This window comes from Lacerta agilis, chromosome 10 (assembly GCF_009819535.1).
Source record: "Lacerta agilis isolate rLacAgi1 chromosome 10, rLacAgi1.pri, whole genome shotgun sequence".
NCBI classification, from domain to species: Eukaryota; Metazoa; Chordata; class Lepidosauria; order Squamata; family Lacertidae; genus Lacerta; species Lacerta agilis.
The window spans coordinates 25,705,345-25,728,959 of NC_046321.1; the positions used below are offsets into that span (position 1 = coordinate 25,705,345).

General features: G+C 42.3%; 1 protein-coding gene across 14 annotated transcripts in view; it reads right to left on the reverse strand.

Moving 5' to 3' along the window:
- The window catches only part of RBFOX2 (RNA binding fox-1 homolog 2), a 169,692-nt gene that overhangs the window by 50,627 nt on the left and 95,450 nt on the right, over positions 1 to 23,615 (reverse strand). For all 14 annotated transcript variants that reach the window (XM_033162574.1, XM_033162573.1, XM_033162568.1 and 11 more), the window contains one exon: positions 13,728 to 13,952. In XM_033162574.1, the coding sequence (XP_033018465.1) occupies positions 13,728 to 13,952 (225 nt within the window). The remainder of the gene's footprint in view (positions 1 to 13,727; positions 13,953 to 23,615) is intronic.

A 23,615-nucleotide genomic window follows, 5' to 3' on the forward strand; every position in this document is an offset into this window, starting at 1 on the left:
CACAGCCTTCCAGATGGCCACAGACATACAGCCCATCATTCCTGCTCCTGGTTACAAAGGGTGCAGACAGAGTGAGGAAACTGGGAACATGGCTAAACTGGTGGTTCTCAGTGTAACAGGGCTCCCATGGGTGGTGTGAATAGTTGGTGGTGGTGTCCCTGCTCTTCCCAAACCTCTCCCAGTGGATACCTTTAATGGGCCTGGCAGCAGGACCCTATTCACTACATAAGCTTAAAAGGTGAAGTGCATAAAATTACCATATTTTTCGCACCATAGGGCACACCTTGTTTTTAGAGAAGGAAACGGGGGGGGGGGTATTTTTCTGGTTTTCCTCCTCTAAAAGCCCTGTTTATTTGAGGATCAGCTAAAAGTTTTGCAGCTTTTTTTTTTGCAAAGGGGGAAAAGCAAAGAGGAAAAGTCCCATTTTTATGGGGTTCAACTCACATTTCTGCAGCTTTTAAAGGGAGCCTTTTCTACAGTTTCCAGACAGATAATCTAATCAGCCAGTCACATGTTGCTGGGGAAACAAACAACCTCCCTCTGCAGCACATTCAACAATGGAGGCCTGGGCAAGAGGGCGGGGCTGACAGGGAGCCGGGACTCTTATCTCTCTCCCAATCTCTTGCTGATCAGCTGCTGAGCATGTCCTTTCAACACCCCCTTTTCTCTTTGTAAAATAAAAAGCACGATCCTCTTTTGACCCCTGGGCAATTCAGCTCCAGGGACCACCATTCGCTGTATAAGACGCACAGATATTTCCCCTTACTTTCTAGGAGAAAAAAAGTGTGTCTTATGGAGCGAAAAATACGGTATGTATTGTGTGTGACGGAAGTGGATAGGGAGGTGCGTTATTGTTTTTTTCCCTCTCTCTCTCTCATAACCCTAGATCCCAGTATCACCCAATGGAGCTGAAATGTGTGAGATTCAGGACAGACAGAAGAGAGAGAAAGGGTGCTTCTTCACACGTTGCAGTGTTAAAACTGCAGAATTTGCTATTACAATTTGCAGTGATGACACCAACTAAACTAGTTTCAAAAAAGGGCATTGGACAGATTCCTGAAAGATATGGTTGTCCATGGTTACTAGCCATGTGTAACACACGGGTGGCACTGTGGTCTAAACCACTGAGCCTCTTGGGCTTGCTGATTGGAAGGTTGGCGGTTTGAATCCCCACGGACGGGGTGAGCTCCCGTTGCTTTGTCCCAGCTCCTGCCAACCTAGCAGTTCAAAATCACACCAATGCAAGTAGATAAACAGGTACAGCTGTGGCAGGAAGGTAAACTGCATTTCCATGCGCTCTGGCACTCGTCACGGTGTTCCGTTGCACCAGAAGCGGTTTAGTCATGCTGGCCACATGACCCGGAAAGCTGTCTATGGACAAACGCTGGCTCCCTCGGCCTGAAAGCGAGATGAGCACCGCAACCCCAGAGTCGCCTTTGACTGGACTTAACCTTCCAGGGGTCCTTTACCTTTACCTTACTAGCCATAATGGCTATATATTACCTCAACTACCAGACACAGTATGCCTCTAAATAGTGGTGCTGGGGAACATGAATGGGAGAATGCTATTGTACTCCTCAGCAGCTTCTGGGCTTCTCCTATCCATCTGGTTGGCCACTGTGGGAACAGAACGAGGAATATTTGGGTCTTCTTATGTTCTCTTCCTCATTCCTTGTCTTGTTAGCATGAAGAGTAAATGGAGCAATCAATGCTTAATCCCTTGGGGAAATTTTGCATCCCTAAGCCCCATAACCATCTTGTGGGTGTATACTGCCATATTTCTTTTCAGTGCTCCTAATCAGAGGCAGCGAGGACAAAGGATTCACTTCTGTGGATGCACCAGGTTGTGGCACTCCCTGCCTCAATATATTTGTCTGGTTTCTTCCTTGATGTCTTTCTGGCATCACTTTAAGACACCTATTCTGGAACAAGTTAAATTTGTCTGGTTAACTGTATTCTTTTTATCTGCTGTCCTATCTCAAATTCTTTTTAGTAATTAAACAAAAAAATTACTATCATCATCATCTTGCTTTTAAATGCCCTGGCTTGGATTGCTAGCTGCCTAAAGCACATTTCAAAAGCAGAAAGGTAGGATAAAAATCTTCCTTCAATAAACAAACAAACAAATAAGGCTCTGTTCTGTCTTAATCAACAAGCTGTGATTTTGACTGAGGAAGGCTAATTACAAAAGGATTTGAGAATCCCTGCTCTAAACAGCCTGACCTAATCTTGATATAACATTTATACAGAAGTAGCCAACCAGTTCTGTTGCAATAACTTCTAAAGACTACAAACCAATGGAAATATAAGACTACGTAGAAGCTGAAATTTGTGCCCCAATTAATGTTGTGTTGTATATTGAAGAAAGCCAAGGTCTCAAATAGGAGGAACGTGGGGTGTCTCCCTTTTCCAGATTTCCAGTGCACATTTCACTCCTCAGAGCATGACAGACTTCTGAAAGGTACATTTAACTTCAGACTTCCACAGAGATTAAAATATCACATTAGAGCTGCCAGAATACACCTTACTCTTTATGAGGTCATTAAAACTATAATAAAACACCGATTACCACAAATTAAGTTTTTTATAAAAATTGACTTCTGCCTCTCAGTTTCTAATTTCACTTTAAGTGATTGTTCACTAGACAGATGATGAATATAATAGACCCATCCTTCTGATCTATTCTGAAGACAGCTTACACAGTGGCCTGGCAGGAGAAACCACCTCAAGTGTGGCTGATTAATGTATATACTTTAGAAAACAACTAATCTTCCACTAAGAAGTTTCGGCTCCTTCAGGCTAGCTCTCTGTCAGTGCCTCATTATAAGATACAGCTCTTTCTTCTCTCAAGGTTGCATACGACAATTTGATTGTGTCTGGTGGGACCCCATGTAAAATAAAGCACATTCAAGAAAGCTATGGAATTACAGAGTTGGAAGTGATCCAAGAGTCATCTAGTCCAACCCCCTGCAATGCAGGAATCAGAGCTAAAGAATCCCTGGCAGGATCCAACCTCTGATTAAAAACCTTCACTGAAGGACACTCTACCACCTCTTGAGGCAGTCTGTTAGAAATTTCTTTTTGATGTTTAGTCAGAATCTCCCTTGTCATTTGGATCCATTGGTTTGGGTCCTACCCTCTGGAATGCATAGAAGACCTAGAATCATTGAATTGTAGAGTTGGAAGGGACCACAAGGGTCATCTAGGGATTGCACCTAAAGCCAAAATTACATATAGACAAAACACATCAGATTCAATGGTAGATGGGATTGTCAAAGTCCTTTTTCCAGGAAATCTGCCCCGTTTCTGCTCTCTTTTTAATATATTTTTTTGCCAAGTACATAAAGCTAAAAGCACACAAGTTAAATGTGCTTATGTTGTAAGCACACTGTATATCTATATCTATATACATACTCACACAAACACACATATAAACAAGAGGATAGGAGCAGCAAGATGGTAAGCAAGAGAGTGGGGAAGGTGAAACCAAAATGGTGACAGGAGCATATAGAGAAAAATGAAGAAAAGAAAAACAAATGGCTAAAAGTAACAATAAAGAATGGGAAAAGCCATAGGGAAAGTGAAAAAGCGGAGAGAAAACAGGAAAGGAACAGGAATCAAAGACAGACGTGTGCTTGCTTTCTCGAAGGAAGGACAGACTGAGGTGACATGGTGCATCCTGGGAGTCACCAGCTTCCCAAGACATTGTGCCTGCCTCTGGCCACTTAGAGGGGCCCTAAAGCCCAGCCTAACAGCCTCACTCGCACTGCACAAATAAATGAGAGCTCCCTAATTTTTTTTTAAAGAGAAAGACAGAAAGAGAGGAAGGAAGGAAGGTCATTAAAACTCACTGTGGAGAAAACCAACACAGAGCCTTTGCTGAGATACTGCTAATGTAATGGCCAGATTAAGAAAACTGAATGGAAAGGTGACTGCTTATCATAGCATGCAAAGTTGAATCAAAAGTTATTTTACACATTCCAAATGTCTGACTAGATTGTGGCCATGAACAAGAATATGGAAAGTGGCTGTGAGCATATGCAAAGTGCTTTTGCCTCACTACTTGCTGTTGCTCATTGGGGGAAGGGCTCTGAAGTCAGGGACAATGTTTTCCACTTAAGCCCAGAGCCCCGGGACCTCTCAATTAAGCAATGCCTAAAGGAAAGGCTGTGTTATGTGAATGAAGAGGGGAGCAACAATGCATTAAATGCAAACAAAAGTGTTTGCATTTTTGGAGCAATCAGTACCCTGTACAAATTGTCACACATTTACTACTTTTCTCTCCTTGAGAATAACTGCCTACAGAAAATATGGGTGCAGAAGTCAGAATGTTTGGGAGTTAATCACATCTAACTGAAGAAGAACAGGTGGAGTTTGCCAACAGCTGCATCTTGCTCCAATCAAATTCCAGTGTGTTCTGTTGTTATGAGTGCTGCTTCACACATTACAAAGTTCTTAGCACAGGCACAACATAGCATAGAAACCGGAAAGAGCTGAAGAAATCGGCTGAGAGAGGCAAAGCAAGTTAAGTTCACAGTAGCCTGGAGGCCCAGTTTGAAATGCCATTGCAGATCACCAATTAAATTTGGCATATCAAGTCTACTCCCCCTTGGATAATACCCCTATACATCATGATTCCTTCATATGATTTGGCATGACCATTATTTATTAGTCAGAACATCCAGGACTAAAATATTGTGCAGCCTGCAGCTCAGGAATGAGATGGGTGATCTGAAGAGAGGGCAGAGTATACATTTCCCTCACTTAATTTTATTGTGTTACTATTCTTTGCTTTAAGAAGACAAAGCATCCTGTCAGAGCAACTGATGCATTCTGAAAACAGCTGACTAAAACACAGATGACAGAACTAGATGAGATGTTTTCTGGACATCCATACAATTCATAATCCTCAGAAACCTGCAGGAATCTATTTCAAACATTGCCATCTATACCTTAGCTACTGCCAGTTCTCGCACTTATGGGATCATAACTGTCAAATTACAGGGATACACATGCATCAGCTTAATTGGGAAGTTTCAGCCATGGACAGCTGACAGCAGAGAAATTATTAGGAGGGGGAATATCTACACAAATAGGCTGAAAGTTGAGAATAGAAAGATTCCCACTGCAAGCTACTGAATTTCTACTCTCACGTCAACCTCTCAACAGAGACAACACCTAATCTTTACATCATGGTCTGCAGATCAGGAACATACCACTAGCTTGCACTGTCTCCTGCTCTCCATGATTTGCTGTAACCATGATTTCTGAATCAGATTTTTTTAAATAAAAAAAGGCTTAGTGAAAACCAGGACTGCTTTAAAACCATGATGTTAAACCATGGTTTCAGGTGGATTTGCAAACCAGAATTTGGGGCAATCCTGGTTTGCAGAAACCATAGTTAAATCAGACTGACAGACTTTAGTACGCTATACTTAAAAGCAGACCACGGAAGAGAGGGGGAATTTGTGCATAAGCCAACACTGACTAATGTGAATTAATCTAGATTTCAGAAGTCTCTGTTAATGTCATGCAGACATATGATTAAAAATGTTGAGGTTGGAGTGAAGAATTCTACTGCTGTCATTTGCAATTATTCTGATGTCAAATTCACCACAGTAAGTTCCCTTGAAGACAAGTCTGGGAACTTCTTGACTGTGGTGTTCATCATAAGAAGCTGATCTAATGTTCTGAATTACTATGATGATGTGGGAAAGGGAAAGAAAGACAAAGGAAGACCCCCCCCCAAAAAAAAACCCACTACTAACAAATCCTTCTGTATTTCGTGCTTTCTTTCCCCCTTCCAATTTTTGGGGTTCTCACAAACAGGCCTGTGATGGATGGTTATATACCTAGACCAGATGGTGCAGAAAAATATCCTGGCAAGGCAGCCTGCTAAGCACACCATGGGGTGCTTCAGATTTCCCAATATATGAATAGTCATCAAAATATCTTATGGTATACAAACTAATTCAGAATTGCAAGGAATACACATTAGAGGGGATCAGGGGCCCTTTATTTGTTTATATTAAGGATAGTAACCACATAGGTTCTGAGCTTGTTTGTCCCCAGATGCTTGTCAAAGAAGGATGCTGAATGTCTCCGTCTTGGCTGCAAGATGACATTTAACTAGTAGGCCAGTGATGCAGAGTTGCTGGGAATGCAAACATATTGAAGGGTTTTTTGGATGGGAAACCAGAGCTTCGTCCAGTGATTGAATGATTAACTTAACAGGCACATATAAGAAGAGTATACTATGGTAACTATGTACCCTTGTGATGGAAATAATAAACAGTTACCAGATATTAAACACTGGGATTAAATCCAACAGCTAATTCAGAAATAGAAGCTTCGCCAACAATGGCACTGAGGATAGAACTACATGTTCAGCAGAGACTTGAATTACCAGACTCTGCTCTCTTCTGAATATGTAGCTCTGCACAGTGAAAATACAACTGCTGACAAAAAATAAAGGCATTAAGATTGGGCATAGATACTTTAGAGCAGGTCAGGTGAGGTATAGGGGACTCCTTGGTCCTGAACGGGGTAACTGTGACCCTAAAAGACCAGGTGCACAGCCTCAGAGTCATTCTGGACTCACAGCTGTCCATGGAGACACAGGTCAGTTTTTTTGTCCTGGGCAGCTGTTCACCAGCTCCATCTGGTACACCAGCTGATACCCTACCTGCCTGCACATTGTCTCACCAGGGTGGTACCTCCTCCAGTTATATCCCACTTGGACTACTGCAATATGCTCTATGTGGGGCTACCTTTGAAGGCGACTTGAAAACTACAACTAATCCAGAATGTGGCAGCTAGATTGATGACTGGGAGTGGCCACCAAGACCATACAACAGCAGTCCTAAAAGAACTATATTGGCTCCCAGTACGTTTCCGAGCACAATTCAGAGTGTTGGTGTTGACCTTTAAAGCCCTAAACAGCTTTGGCCTTGTATACCTGAAGAAGCGCCTCCACCCTCATCGTCCAACCCGGACACTGAGATACAGCTCTGAGCGCTTTCTGATAGTTACAGGAAATCAGGCAGAGGGCCTTTTTGGTAGTCATGCCCGACCTGTAGAATGCCCTCCCATCAGATGTCAAGGAAATCTGTGGTTTTTAAAAAACACCTGAAGGCAGCACTGTTCAGGGAAGTGTTTAGTGTTTGATGCTGGGTTGTGTTTTTACTATTTTTTGTTGGGAGCAGCCCAGAGTGGCTGGGGCAACCCAGTCAGATGTGTGGCATATAAAAAGTTGTTGTTGTTGTTATGCAAAGTATACTAATTTAATAAATAGTAAGTTGGCTGCAAGAGTACTTTGACACAGAACCCTCAGGCTACACACTGAATTAAAATTCCACATTGCAAATTAAAGTGTTCGCAATACGGTTAATATTATTTAATATACACAATTAACATATTTAATTGAATATGTAGAATTAAATACATTGAGTCCCCGACAGAATAAAAAAAACTGGGAATGTATAAATAATAGTAATAATAATAATAATAATAATAATAATAATAATAATAATAATAATAATAATTTGAAGGCTTCTAGTCAAACTAGCTGAGCCTCATGTGAAGCCATTAAATAAACATAGCCTGTGAAGAAGAAGAGTGCATGATGCTGGACTACCCTCCCCTAGACATTCTCCGAACAGTCCTGGTGTGGAGTTATCTTGGGTTAGTCTGCAGTTGACTCCCCACCCTTCACCTCAAAAGTGAATAAACTGGGGTCGGAGGGAGTTGGGGGCGCGCGGTTAGAAACAACTGGCTGTTTTTTAAAAGTGGAGCCATATCCTGGATAAAGAATAATCCAGGCAATGCCCCACACTGGAAGAGTTTCTAAATGAGAATACTGAATGGGGAAACATGTTGAATAAGGAGCAAACCAGAAAGGGCAATGCGAAGTCCAGGGACAAAGCCTGAGTGCATTTTCACAGACTGTTCGGTCGGAAGGGCACCAGAAGTTGTCTGAGCAATACATGAGTGGCTGTGGGGATAGGGTGGCAGGGACGACAACTGGGATTTAATGTGATCTCACCAGGCCTTGCTTCTCTTTCCTCTTCATCATCTTTTTACCCCTCATGAGGGGAATGGGATATGAGGCTGTCTGAAATAAGACTCATAACCGGCTAAACAAACAAACAGATGATAAAGACAGCCTTTGAGGATGTGTTGAGGTCTTCTTCTCTAAGTCTTTTGTCAAGGATCCCAGGAAGAGACAAGACTTTATGGACTTTATCTGGGTCAAGAAGGTTAAAGTGCCAAGGTGCGCCCAATAGGTAGCGAGGGACAAGGCAGACGAGCTCCACACTCCTTGTGCCACCCCAGCCAGATGGTGACCCCAAAAATGAGGAGGAGCTGGTAGTGGTGGGGCGGTTTTGCAACCTGCCTGCCTTCTCCTCCTCAGTTCCTCCTCCATCTGCCCCAGAGTCAAGCTACTCCCAGGTGCACTGTGCTTTTGCTCCTGCTCTAGAAGCCCTCCTCATTTCAACTCCAAGGAGAGCCAGTGTGATGTAGTGGTTAAGAGTGGTAGACTCGTAATCTGGGGAACTGGGTTCGTGTCTCCACTCCTCCACATGCAGCTGCTGGGTGACCTTGGGCTAGTCACACTTCTCTGAAGTCTCTCAGCCCCACTCACCTCACAGAGTGTTTGTTATGGGGGAGGAAGGGAAAGGAGAATGTTAGCCGCTTTGAGACTCCTTCGGGTAGTGAAAAGCGGGATATCAAATCCAAACTCTTCTTCTCTTCTTCAAGGTACCCAAGCCCCAAGGTGGACCAGCTAGCCAGCTCTCGCTTCCCTAAGTGCACCCCAATCTCTGCTGGGAAGGAAGCGCCGGCTGTGAAAAGCAGCCCAGGCAAAGCCTGGCCTGGAGATACGGAGCAGGTGGCACTTGACCAGATTCCCAGCCACTTCCTTACCGCCTCCCGCAGCTCAAATCAGGGGACTTGGATGGATTGGGGGAGGAGAGAAAAGGCTTCACGTCTACATCACTCTCGGTCCCGGCCGAAAGCCCACTAGCTGACTGCTTACCTCATCCCCTGAAGCACTAGCTTTCCTAATGAGGCAGGAAATCCGTGGTACTTAGCAAGGGCTCCCATGCGTTGGATCACCCTGATTTAGAGAAAGACTTGCTCCTGTTTAGTGGCAACTTTAGGACTGAAGAAGCTTCATGGCTTAGGTTATATGTGAGTAATTCCAGAAACTGCTCGCCTGCTCATTGTTCTCTGTAATCTTGGCTGAGAAGTGTTCTTAAGGTCTGTGTTTTTAAGGCCTATTTGCGTGGCACAGAATCTTGAGTCAAACATTTTAAGCCAAGAGTGTGTTGCTCTGGAAAGATCTCTGGGAAATTAAAAACTCGCTCCTAGGGACTTTAGATTCCAGGCACATATTTAACTACTGAAGGAACATTTTAAAAATGGAGAACTTGTGACAGATCTGATACAAGACAAAAACATTTTAGCACCACAAAGGAGTTGAGGATGTGGTTATCCAAGGTTTTTTCTACCAATGGAGATAAATTGTCCCACATTCTTAAAAACAATTAAAGCTGAGTTGTCCCTGGCAGAGCAATTCCAAAGCAAAGATTGCTGAAGAGGCATTAAACCTGAAAGCCACAACCCTACATCATGTGATAAAAAATATGAAGCATGGGTAGCTGCAATAATATTCTTTTTGAGATCTGCTCTACTGCTTGTGCCTGAAACCTAGATCTGCATATAAAAGATCCTTCCAGTGGGATTGATGGGCTCATGGCTCAAAAACCAAGCAGCAATTCAACCAGTTACGAGGCTACAGACTTGGCGATCCATCATATATCTCACCTACTCCATTGTTTTTCCGTTAAATATGATTTGGCAGGCAGCTAAGGAACAGTTATGGTGTTTCCAGAAGAAGGATTTCCCCCAGTGCCAGGTATAGCAGTCACAAGATATACAGGGACTATGCCAATTTCCATTCTAAGGGTCCAAACGTTACTAGAGAGACCAGCATGAATATCAGGCTGAATTAATGAGATGCACATAATCTGTTTTCCTAATGTGTAGTTTTCTTGTGATACTCTTTCTCTATTTGGAGTTGGCTTAAAACAGCCATAGGGAAAACAGTCAGCATGACAAGGCCTTAGGCTAAAGGCTAGGAAACAATGCCATCATCCCAAAGGATCAACTGGAATCCTACACCCCCCCCAAAAAAAATTGCTTTCCTGCACATGTGCAGTTTATACACCCTACATTGCACTGATTACAACCATGGGATGCAAGAGCCAAAACAATAAAGCCTAACAATTTATGAAGATATTTCAGACAAGGCTCCTTCAGAGCCTTCAAGTTCTGTGAGTTCTCCCTCCTCTACAGCAAAATTTGTAGGTGAGATCTCATCAGGCTGAAGGCACTAGCTGAGTCTCCCTGGGGAGAGCATTTCACAAACAAGGAGCCACCACAGAAAAGCCCCGTTCCCTTGTAGGAGGCGCATGAAGAAGGGCCTCAGGTGATGGAAGCAGGGTCTGGGTAGGTTCATATAGAGAGTGGCAGTCCTTAAAATACTGCAGTCCTGAACTGTTTAAGGTTTTATAGGTCAAAAGAATGTGCAAAGCAGGCTGTAAACAGCAGCACTATCAATGCTGCATTGGGGTTGTCGGTGGGGAGAAACTACACCTCCTTGGGGATGCTTGTTCCATTGTGGAGCAATATTTTACCCTGCTCAGTGATGGCTCCAACAAGCATTTTTCTTGTCTTTGTGGACTACCAACAAGCTTCACTCTCACTACATCACCAAAATACAAGTACAACTGTCATTCTTTTGAAAGGTTGTCATTCTGATCACCTCAGCTCACCACATGACATGTGCAGGCTCCTATCCTCACTCTCACCAGTACTCTAAGCAGTTGAATTAGCTGATGAGACGCAGTGCTCTTTCATGCAGTACACTGAGATTGCCTCCTAATATGGAAGAGGAACAGGAGGCTTGGCAGCAGCTGGTGACTAAGGTCAACGCTCCCCATTATTCATTCCCTGCTTCATTATATTAAATTAAATAAACGTCTGGACAAAGATGAAATCAACATAAACGCATACAGGCAGCTCAGAACTGGCATACAGGAGATCCCATTTCATTTGCAGGATTCATATCTTCCATTGCCACACTGCAGGCATCAAGCATTTCCATGCAAAAGATCTAAGCCTGTGTTGTACTTTCAAGCTTGGGAGCGGATAGTATGACACCATTAGGCAGGACTTGTGTCCTAGGGCCCTCGTATTTACGGGACCGCCTTTCCTGGTATGCCCCGCAGAGGACCTTAAGGTCCATGAATAACCATAGTTTAGAGGTCCCTGGCCCCAAGGAAGTCAGACTATCCTACACCAGGGCCAAGGCCTTTTCAGTGATTGCTCCGACCTGGTGGAATGCTCTGTCCCATGAGACTAGGGCCCTACAGGACTTAACCCATGGGTAGGCAAACTAAGGCCCGGGGGCCGGATCCAGCCCAATCGCCTTCTAAATGCGGCCCGCGGACGGTCCGAATCAGCATGTTTTTACAGGAGTAGTATGTGTCCTTTTATTTAAAATGCATCTCTGGGTTATTTGTGGAACCTGCCTGGTGTTTTTACATGAGTACAATGTGTGCTTTTATTTAAAATGCATCTCTGAGTTATTTGTGGGGCATAGGCATTCGTTCATTCCGCCCCTTCAAACTATAGTCCGACCCCCAACAAGGTCTGAGGGACAGTGGACCGGCCCCCTACTGAGAAAGTTTGCTGGTGCCTGACTTAACCTCCTTCCACCGAGCCTGTAAGACGGAGCTATTCAGCCTGGCCTTTAATTTGAACTCAGCTTGATCTTTTATTCCCCTTCTCTTCCACCCTCCCCTTTTTATGAAGATTACCCGCTCTGGGACCCCACAGCTAATTCTCCCCTGGCCTCCTCTCTGGCCCAAGTAGGATTAATTTAGCCAGCTAGCCCTGGTGACTATCTAATGTTTATTGGATGGATTTCCCCAATTGATTTTTGAACTTTGAATTTTATTGTTATTCATGCTTTTATACTGTATTTTATGCTGCTTTTATGCAGTATTACAATTAAGTGTTTTAAATTTGTTGTTAGCCGCCCTGAGCCCAGGTTTCTGAACCGGGAAGGGTGGGGTATAAATAAAATTTGTTGTTGTTGTTGTTGTTGTTGTTGTTGTTATAGCTACCAATAATGCTTTGCCTTACTTTTAGTGCATCTGGATTTGGCTTCCAACAAGAGCATTAGGTTTAAACGAGTTAGTTCAGTACCTTATGAGCCAAAATGCCTTCTTTTTCAAGTCAACCGTTTATTTTATTTTAAGCAATTTTATTTTGTTTTAAGCAATGTCAGCAATGTTTTAAGATACTGTTCCATGATCCCACCTGCTCACCAAAGATAAAATGCTACCTAATGCTAAGCATCCCTATACACCTCAAACTGGTATTTTCAATCATATCCTTCCATTCAAGGCCACTGCACTCATGTAGGACTTACTTGGGAGCTATGTGTATGCTATTAGCCAGCCACGTTACAAGAAAACTGAAAGCATTAAAAGATTAAATCCATCCTTTGCACCCAAGATTCCCACCATAATGCTCTTTATTAGGAAGTTAAGACTTAACAAGTGGCTTAACAGATGGATAAAGCTTTTCGTTTAGATAATCCGCAGGCATATTGCCCAGTTCGAGACTACAGAATTATGTCAAAAAAGGAACAAAGTAAATGGCTTTGTAGCAGTCAGAGAGTCTTGTCTACAACATCATTTCTCAATTCCATCATGGTGCTACCCTCAAATCTTCACATTATGTCATTCAGAGGAACAAACTCTACCGATTCATTTTCCCCACCCCAATCTAGAAATTCCCCCCTAAAATGTTCTTATTCTTAACAAGCAAAGGCAGCCACAATCAGGAGGTCTGCTCACCAAATCCAGCGGTCCATTCTTTTAAAAGACCCATTTAATGTTAGACCAAAACACAGAAGAGCTTACAGGTCTCCTTGCGTCCCTTTGAGTGAAGTTTGGATCCTCCTCACCTTCTCCTTCACTTTGTCCTACTTAATAGAAACAAGCAGTGGTGGCAGAGAGGAACTGAGGTGCATGAGATTAGGTGCAGTAAGGGTTTGGACACCCACATTTGCAGGTAAGTTAACCTAGAAACTTGGGTATCGTGATCCCATCATTTCCAAGCCACATTGGTTATACAGACACCTTGCACACTGATGCCAATCAGACCCATCTGCATTCACTCCTGCCTCTGCAAGCTGCACAAAGGGAGAGATGGCAAGAGAACGTGATCCATATAGAGAGTGGGTGCAGGATGTGAAAAGGTCCCTATATGAGGGCCCATCAGCCACATAAAAGTGGACTGGAGCACAGGTCAAAGAATAAAACAAGTTGGATTGATTTTTCTGTCACCTTCTTAATTCATTCAGCCTGGATTGATTTCAGATGAGTAACAAACATCTGCCCTTTTCAGTTCTCTTTCCAATGCAGGGAGGAATTCTCTCCTTTGGTCATCACAGCTTTCGCCAGGGAAATTAAAAATAAAGCTTGGAATGCAAAGGTACTCCCCACCCCAACCCCCACCGGCCAGACTGAATGTCTAGTTTTTGCAACAAGAGTCCTATCTATCAAGTTTGGAAAAAATACAAATGCGAGAGATTAGGCATTCACATCTGAAATAAGTAATGCTGCACTGCTCAGTCTTGCTACACATACCGTAAGAGATCCATTCTGTGTGGTGGCTGTGTTCGTGTTCTGTTCTCCGTGCGCCTGTGTACTCCCATAGATTGTCAGATTGTGCTCGCTGGTCTGGCCTGCATAGTCCTGAGTGTGGGGTACTCCATACTCTGTGGGGATCCCATTCTGTGGGGGAGGTGGAAATGGGATTGTTGTGAATGGCTGGACCATCGTGTCAGGAGTGGCTGTTGGCTCCTGGTTACCCTGCGAGTGAAAAAGAAAACAGCATTTAATATACCATCCCCAAAAAGAGCTCTTTCAACGACCAGTCTTTCAAGGGTCCAGATAAATTCTCTTTCATTTCTCAACAACAAGAACACATACACCACAAAGAAGCAATCAATCATTTCTTTAGCATGTTTAATGTGTACAATGATTGATAAGATCAAGTTTTCAAGATCAAAAGATCTCCCCCCCCTACAATCCTATTAACTGCAGAGAAGCATTCTATCAAACTGAAGTACTGGGTTCTTACTCATGGTATCAGAACAAAGCTTTTTCTTTTTTTAAGAGGAAAATAAAACTGCAGAATATTAGAGCAGATTTGTACCCCGACATCTCATTAAACTTTAGAATGGGTATCAGTTGATACATTCTTTGTTTACTAGTGCAGACCATTCCCTCCTTCACTGTAGTTCAAGGTAGATTGTTTCGAGGTTACTTAAGGAACGCCTCCACCTATTTGCTGCATAAAGTGCCCTTCCATCTGAGTCAACTCACTACTACTCATTAAGGTGTCCTTGTCAGCAAGGGCAGTTGTAATGACTGCTTACCCCTAACCCTGCAACGGTTGGGGCAGGGAACCAGAGAGCGCCGTGTGATCTTCTGTTTAGTAGAAATAAAACAAAATTTCGCCATCTATATTAATTTGTTTAAAATAATTATTTTTACTTTTAGTTTTGCAACTGTAAGCTGACAATGGAGTTTCAGAATGACAAAGATAAAAACTTTAAAAATAATAACAACATTAGTTAAGTTGACTTCATTATTTCACAACAAAAATCTTCACAGCAGCAGTCAACTAATTCTGTTTTTATGAATGAAGTGTTTTTGCTGTTCTAACAAATCGAAACCTTAACATTTGACCAAACCTTTTAAAACTGCCTGAGCCTCAGCAGAACCTTCCATCAGTCAAGCCTCATAAGGCTGAACCCCTCTGGACTTTTAGAAAGCATTTTTAAAATCCTCAGGTTAGGTAGGTATTTGAACTGATGTGGTAGTGGTCGGTTATAGCAGATGTTTACATGTTTTTATAAAATGTGCTGGTCTTACTAGATTATTGCTTAATTGTAATGGTTTTGTGCATGTCATGTTTAATTTTTACCTTTTTACGTTTTGCATGTTGGCATATTTTATCTTTTTTTAAAATTCTGGGGTTCTTCAAAAACACTTCAGGAAATAAGAAGCTGCCTTAAATTGAGACTTTGGGCCCATCTAACTCAGTAATGTTTACAGCAAGGGAGGTGAACCAGTGGCCTTTGGGTAGAGATGTTCTTGGGCTCCAAGTCCCATCAGTCCCACACAGTATGGCCAGTGGTCAGGAATGATGGAAGCTGAAGTCCAGAAACACCTAGAGCAACCTTTCTCAACCTTGGGTCCCCAGATGTTTTTGGCCTACAACTCCCATCACCCCTAGGTAGCAAGACCAGTGGTCAGGGATGATGGGTGTTGTAGGCCAAAAACATCTGGGGATCCAAGGTTGAGAAACACTGACCTAGAGGGTCATGGGTAGCCCACACCTCACACCTGGGAGAGCGGTTGCCAGTCAAAACAGGAGTTTCCCCCTCCTTCCTGGAGATACGTAACTGCTACTGAACCTTTTGCATGGATCACTTGTGCTTTATTGTCAAGCTATATAACCTTTGGGCTAGACAGCAGAACACATTTTAGAAATAAAGGCTCTGAAGATGCCAAATGGAAACCAAACACATAATCACAGTGCCAGTTTACTGTAATGGCACTCCTTGCCTGCTTTTCCAAGAGAGGAAGGTATGAACAGCAGCGTTGAGAACACTGCGCTTTCTCTCTCCCAATCATAAGCATCACTACTTTCAAACAATGCATTAATTATATTCATCCCAATTTGTGGTAACCCACAGAGATTGCCATGCCAGTGCACTGGGCTTCTAGTAGCACTTTCCCACAAATGCTGCTTCAGATGTATTAGATGTTTGACAGCTATTAAACAGATATGCTAAAAGCCACCCAGAGAACATCAGCAGAGTTCTAGCACTTTAGAATGATGGTGAAGCTTTCTCAAGCACATGATTTCCATCACCCAACATGCACTCTTGAACAAAAAGAGGTTTTCTTAGAGTCCGCATACTGAAATCAGGAGAATGCACAAGGTATTCTTCTGAACTTAATGCTAAGTTGTGAGGAGACAACCCTAAAAGGCTGTGTCCCTAGTACAAGTCATTTACAGTGACTCTGCTGCACAGGGAACCTAAAAAGGATGTTAAGGTTTAAATTCAGATTAGAGAGTTAGTTAAGATCCTTCTGCCTTAGTTCTGAAGCACATAGAAAGGCAAAAAATCTCTTGAACAGAGACCACCTCTCCAATTCTTGCTATTTATTCTTGGACCATAGTAAAAATCCACTGGCCCTGATTGGTACATAATGGTCAGGAAATAGAAAAGCCTCCAACTGCAATCCTGTACTCACTTACTTAGGAGCCAGCCCACTGAATTCAGTGGGACTTTTGAGTAGACATGTGTAGGATTGCACCATCAGCCACCTATGGAACTAAGGAAAAGCAAACTTCAGCTTAGGCATTATTATTCCTCTCTCTCATGATTAGAAAGAAGCAGCTTGGCCCTGCAGACCTGCAGTAGCTGTCCAATGTAACATGGACCAAAGAAAAGCCACACATGAAAGACACAAGCAAACATGTTGACTCCCATGCTGGTAAAATTGGCTGAAACTGACACTTAATAGGATATAGTTTGCTGATTTGTCATGGATGGATTCTTTAGCTGTGATTCCTACATTGCAGGGTTAGACTAGATGACCAACTCTACAATTCTGTATAATAACAACAGCAGCAGTAACAACAACATATATACACGGTATATACACATATACTGCCCATCTGATTGGTGGCATACCATATGATGATTATTTTTTAAATAATCATCATATGGTATAGCCCTTCTGGAACTGTGTCACCAAACAAGATGGCAGAGGACTTTCAGTCTGAATAGTTCTCCACAATAAAGGGAAAGGGGGGGACTAGAGCTAGGAGTCCAGGGGGAACCACCCCAAAAAGGCTGCATCATAAGATCCCCACAACATACATCAGCCCTTAGTTATACTGCACTCTGTTTAACTCAGATATTTTTAACGTTCCTCCCTCTGGCAACCTAGAGAGATTAGGTTGTACTGTATTTGCAGAAGTGCTTTATAAGTTATTTTCTCCCAACAAAAAGATCAATTTCAGGGTTGGAAAACAAACATGTAGTTTGTACCATATGAAAGACAAGATTGTTTTCTATTTCCCAGGAAAAAGAGATGAGGAAACCAACGTATCCGTTCCTTCACAGCTTACCTGCAATGCCCTTCATGTTATTATAAAATACATATCCGTACACCTACTATGAAAAATACAGCAGGCTGTATAAAGCACCCTCAGTGTAGATGCAAATAATATGCCTACTCGCAGATCTGAAGCAGCACAGCTTGTTGGAGCACTGAGAAACATAACCCAGAGACAGGGAAATCGTGCTTTAGCAAAACACAGAGGATCACTGTTGGTTTTCTCCAAAGGGAACCACTGTACAAAATAGTCTTGCAGAAGAACACATGCAGAAGCAGGAGAGGGCTTGAAATGAACTAAAGAAACATTCTATGTGCATTATCAAATTGCCTGCAACTCTCATTTTAGGCAAAATGAAACTATGTTAAATTCAGAATACATCTAGCTAACGCCAGGTCATTCAGATACTGGCTGAATTCCAAATTTGTTCTGACACTAGCATATCTGGCCAGTGTCCCCTGGGAGTCATGTGATCATGCATGCCTGTAGCAGAGAGAAGGAGAAGGGCATTCAATGATAGCAGCACACAGAGGCATACAGAGAGCCTACACAATGACAACCAGTTTTATTTACTGAATCCCTACAGGACAAAAACGCCATGTTTTCCACCTTCACATAAAGTGCTGTTTCTGCATTTCTAAGCCACAAATATAATTAATTGTTTTCCAGCTGCCAGTCTCAGTAGTATCTTCTAGCTTACCGGTATATATGAAACAGGCTTCCCTTCCGCCACTTCCTTTTGTTCACACTGCAGGAGTGGGAAACCTGTGGTCCTCTAGCTGATGCTGAACTGCCACTCCCACCAACCCCAGCCAGCATGGTTAATGGTTAGGAATGATGGGAAATGATGTCTAGCAAAATCTGAAGTGGGAGGCACAGGTTTCTCATAACTGTTCTACAATTTGAGCTAAAAAAGTAATAACTAAATGTTGAGACATAGCTGGTGGATCGATTAGATTTATATACTTTCTCTCGTATATCAAATGCATACATACAGTGTAATGGTGCTCTCAATATTCCATTCAAAGTAATAAAATAAGGAACAAAAAAACCCTTTCAATTTTCAACTGAGTATACATTCCATAGCATTTTAAAATTATGAGGAGGGAAACTGACCTACATTGGCTCCCAGTACGTTTCTGAGCACGATTCAAAGTGTTGGCATTGACCTTTAAAGCCCTAAACGGCATTGGCCCAGTATACCTGAAAGAACGTCTCCACTCCCATTGTTCAGCCAGGACATTGAGGTCTAGTGCTGAAGGTCTTCTGGCGGTTCCCTCACTGCGAGAAGTGAGGTTATAGGAAACCAGGCAGAGGGCCTTCTTGGTAGTGGCACTCCCCCCCCCCATCAGATGTCAATGAAATAAACAACTACCTGAGTTTTAGAAGACATCTGAAGGCAGCCCTGTTTAGGGACATTTTTAATATTTGAGGTTTTATTCTGTTTTTAGTCCTCTGTTGGGAGCCATCCAGAGTGGCTGGGGAAACCCAGCCAGATGGGCAGGGTATAAATAAAATTATTATTATTATTATTATTATTATTATTATTATTATTATTATTAATGCAATCTTACTCTAAGTAAAAAAATGTAAAGGAAAATAGTTTATTTATTGTTTTGATTGTTCTAACCAGTCTGCAACTGCACTTAGGTCTCATCTACACTTCCAACTGTCCTGTGCCTAGAAAGTACGGGACCAAGCAGTTTTAGCAATGCCTAAAAATTTCTGTTTCCCCCACCACTTTCCCCAGGAAAACCTGCTCTTTAGCAATGAATTGGAGCAAATTTCAGTCCCAGAAAACCAAATTGATGTTTGCTCTGATTCAGTGGTAAATATCAGATTTTCCCAGAGGAAAGCAGTGGAACAAGCACAAGTCTGGACAAGCCCTTACACTCTATGTCTTTCTTACACAGTATTTCTTTCTACAGCCAATTTCTGCTAAAAACCTGGTTGTTTTTTTCCTACACCAAAGCAGCACTGAGAATGTATGGGGGACCTCACTCCCAACAAATATAGCAATATTGTAAATCAAGGTTTGCAGCTATAGTCGAAGTTAATGCACGAAATGCAACATGAAGTTGTTAAGAAGAGGTGCAGCAACAGTGGTGATGCTATGTTTTTATTCCTCTGCAGAGAAGGAAATTTGACTAGCGATTACTAGGTAAGACAGATGTGCACATGGAAAGTTAGGAAGCATTCTTAAGATGGGCTATTTCTCTCTTCCAGTTCTTCAGTTCGTACTATCATTTTCCAACAACTTACTGGTATCTCAACTCTGGACAATCTTGTTTGACTTGTCTTCATTCTGCCTACACGTCAGCAAAGTGCTGGCTAACCGCTGTGCTACTAAAGCAGAACTATTACTAAAATGGTTAGATACTTTCCATCATTTGAATTAGCATTTTAATTTTGTTTTGTTTTATCCAATCTTCTCAAGGGAGGGCGGAACCATGTGCCATATATCAACATATACTAGGATCTTGTCTTTAAAGGAAATTCCTGAACCCCTCAAACCATGGTAGAAGCACTTCGCAGTACTGTATAATTCCAGTAGTAAACTAACAATAAAGCAATAGTGCAACTATTCACAAAGTTTTGATGCTGCCTATAATGATGTAAGTGGAATCTCTGCAGTTGGCCATAACTCAAGTCAATGTTTAATCCAATCAGTTATTATTCTTCCCTTACCTTTGACTTCTTAGTTAACAGAACTGTAAGTGAAGGTATCTATGAATATTTGAAATATTGCAGTTATAATATCAGCAGTACAGACTGGAAACAAGGAGAAGCTGTCCAAATAGATGCATCCGAGTCATCTCTTCTTCAGCTACACCAGGTTGCCCCTACCCCTTGAAATACTAGTGACACATAAATATACAGGTTTGCTTCTGCTCAGAAATCAAATTCGGTGGTCACAAAATCAACGTCTCTTAAAAGGAATAAATGTGGGGGAAATGCAGAAATGTACTTATTTGCTCTGTGCACAGCTGATAATGTTGCAGTTTGTTCTGTTTTTCTGGTTGGAATTTTGTGTTCACTCTGTTGCCTGACAAACAAAAGTTGCAATCAACTCTGTCCCACCTCACGAAATGCATGACCTAATTCAATGGCCACGAGGCTCTAGCATTCAGTTACTGCACATGTGAAGTCTTATCACCACCTTTCACATGTCAGGATGGAAAATGGCAATTCAATAACCTTCTCTTCTCATCAGTATCTCCAGCACTCATGTATGCTTAACGGTAGGTCCTTTAAAGTAATTCACTGGCCATGAGTCATACTTTAAAAATGAGTCTTACTTTTAAATGTTTGGAGAGTGCTATGTTTTTAGGGGGGAAGTTATGCTGCTCTGCAGTTGCTTTAATTCACCAACAGTCATTGGAACAGAAGGCGAATCAAAGCAAATACAAATAAATAAATAAAGCTGTGGGTTGGAAACAAACTCCCTCCCTCAAAAGAGCCCCAACTTATTAACTATTCAGTCCCAATACAGGCCTTCTACCTTAATGGACATTGGGCCCCAGGCATTTTGAAGTCTCTCTTGAATGGTTCCAGATACTAACCCACTGGTCTATAAATATGGAAGTGTCTTCAGCATCAAAGGTACATGAGCTAGTTTTGGAATAGCCTGCCTTGAGAAGCTGCCCTGACCTTGATGGATGTCATCTCTCTGAACCAACCTTTAGTTTCCAACGCACTCAGTTTCCCCCTACCTGCATCATACACAAGGTTTGTGTACCAACTCATAATCATCACCACAAAGCACAGCTAACTGTTGTATATTTGTTTCTGTTCATTTTTGCTTAAAAAAAAAACCTCTAGGGAATTAAAAGTCTAAACATACTGGTAAAATTCAAGAGAAAAGTTGTTTTGTGGGGCGAAACGCAGTTTTCCTCAGTGAGGCTTCTCAGCACAAAAGAGGTGCCTGTTGTCGTGGAAGTTTGCAACTATCATTTTTTGTTCTGTGCCATGGCTGTTTTTTTGCCTGCCAACCACCTTCATACTGATCCTGCCAGAACTAGCAGTAACAAGTATGGAGATTGAGGCACTTTACTTATTAAAGTTATAGCCTGCCCTTCCTCCCAAAGGAGTCCAGGGTGGCACTTAATGTACAACTTTCACACGTCTGGCACGCTAGCCTGTCTACATGCCAGTCACCAAAGCACTACTCATCATTGCAAATAATAGGTAGCTGGAAGTACTTTTTACTGCAATCCAGCAATAATACTAACCAGATACAGTGGTACCTCTACTTACGAACATGATCCGTTTCAGGGTGCAATTCGCACCTTTAAAAGTCCGTAAGTAGAGCATCGCTACTGCACATGTGCGAAGTGTGACAGAGTGCTTCTGCGCATGTGCGAAGCGCACAGATCGCTTCTGCGCATGCACGCACGGTGAACCCAGAAGTAAACACTTCCAGGTTTGCCACGTCTGTAACCTGAAAAGCCGCAACGTGAAGCAAACGTAACACGAGGTATGACTGTACAATAAGAACAAAGAGGAATATTTTGCCATTATCCCCAACATTTATACAGAAAGATTCCATGAACTTATGTACTTCTTTAAGTACACTGACTCTCCATACAATGGGGCTCCTTGGAACCATGAGCAAACCATGAAAGGTTTTTCTGGTATTTGCCAATGCAAAACATCTACCACTTGGTTGAAGTCACTATTACTCATTTAGCTTCAACAGTGTGCAATAAACTGTACAGAACACAGAAGCAGCAGGGTCCTTGTCCCCAAATGTTTGCAGTTTTAATTAAATAGAGGAGAAGGAAGAGTTTGTTCCAGGATGAATGTGTGTCAGTACTACAGCCTGTTCTAGGGGGTTATAACCTATCCAAAGAATAGGTCAGGGTCAACCACAACTCGATTCTACAACTTAATTGGACAAACCCTTACTACATACAAATTACTTTTAGGGATCTGGCATTTCCATAGTTCTGGTGTATTGCTAATCTCCAAGCACTGGACAAAAAACAAAGCCCCAACAGAAATCATAGCCATAAAGCAAGACTAGGAAAACAAAAGATGATGACATGAAGAATTGTGTACAGAAATAGGCAATTTGTGGTTCTTTACAAAAACAGCCAGTGTGGTGTAGGGTTAGAGTGTTGGACCAAGACCCAGGAAACCAGGGTTCAAATCATCACTCTGCCATGGTGTGCACTGGATGTCCTTGGGCCAGTCACCATCTCTCAGCCTAACGTTTCTCACAGGGTTGTTGTGAAGGTAAAATGGGGAGGGGATGAACATTGAGCACCTTGAGCTCCTTGAAGGAGAGATAGGGGATAAATGTAATAATCAATCAATTAATGAATCCCAAAATCAATCAATGATCACAGAGCTTCTTAGTCAACATCTAGTATGGACCAACATCTCCAAAACATGATTAGGTATACAGGTACAAATGCTATGACAGATTTAACAGAATTAATGGGAAAGATAATTCCTGATAGAGGGTCAACAGATTATTTAGAACTTGGTCACTAAGACACTACTGGAAGTCTCATATGATTCTTTTAACCTAGGCTCTGTGCTATCTTTTGGTGTAAGAAACAAAGAGCCCCTTAATACTCAGTGCATCTGTTAAATTTCATATATATCAAACAATCATTTATATCTCTTCATGTTGCTAGAATCAACATAGACTGTCCTCCTGTCCTTCCTACTTTTATAGAGAGCAACTCCAAGTGAAAATCAAGGATTAGGCAGAAACCTCAAGAATCAGCAGCCAGTTAAAACAGGAGGTGGGGAAAGAAAGGAATGGGAAAGAGGGGGAAGATAAGCATATGGAATTAATTGGTGAGAGTGTTGGATGTCTTGGAAAGGGCTGCTTAGCTTGAAAAAAAGATGTGGGCCTGCGCTCTACAGACAGACATTACTCGGTTTCCCTTCTGGGGGAAAGGTATGCAAGTGCAACGTAGCACATTTTATGTAAAGCCTCACTCCTCTTGGAGTCTTCAGTTTGTGCTCTAAAGCTTTCATTCCCATGTTACTGTTGCTGGAGGCTGCATATGCAGAGGCATATGCATCAGTCCCAGCACAACAAAAATGCAGCACAAAGCAGAAGGGATAATAGGAGCTAAACTACCCCAAGGCAATCACTCTCCTTCCCTGGAAACAATACCGCATATCTTTGTCATAGAGGAGCAATGGAAGGGATGACAGGTGGAGACTCTAACTGCTCTCCAATAACCACACACACACACACACACACACACACACACCATGGAAGAGGCATGCAGTTTGGAAATACAGGCAACTCCTCATTTGCACAAGGGTTGCATTCCAGCTCATTGTGCACATTGGCGAAGTGCACATAA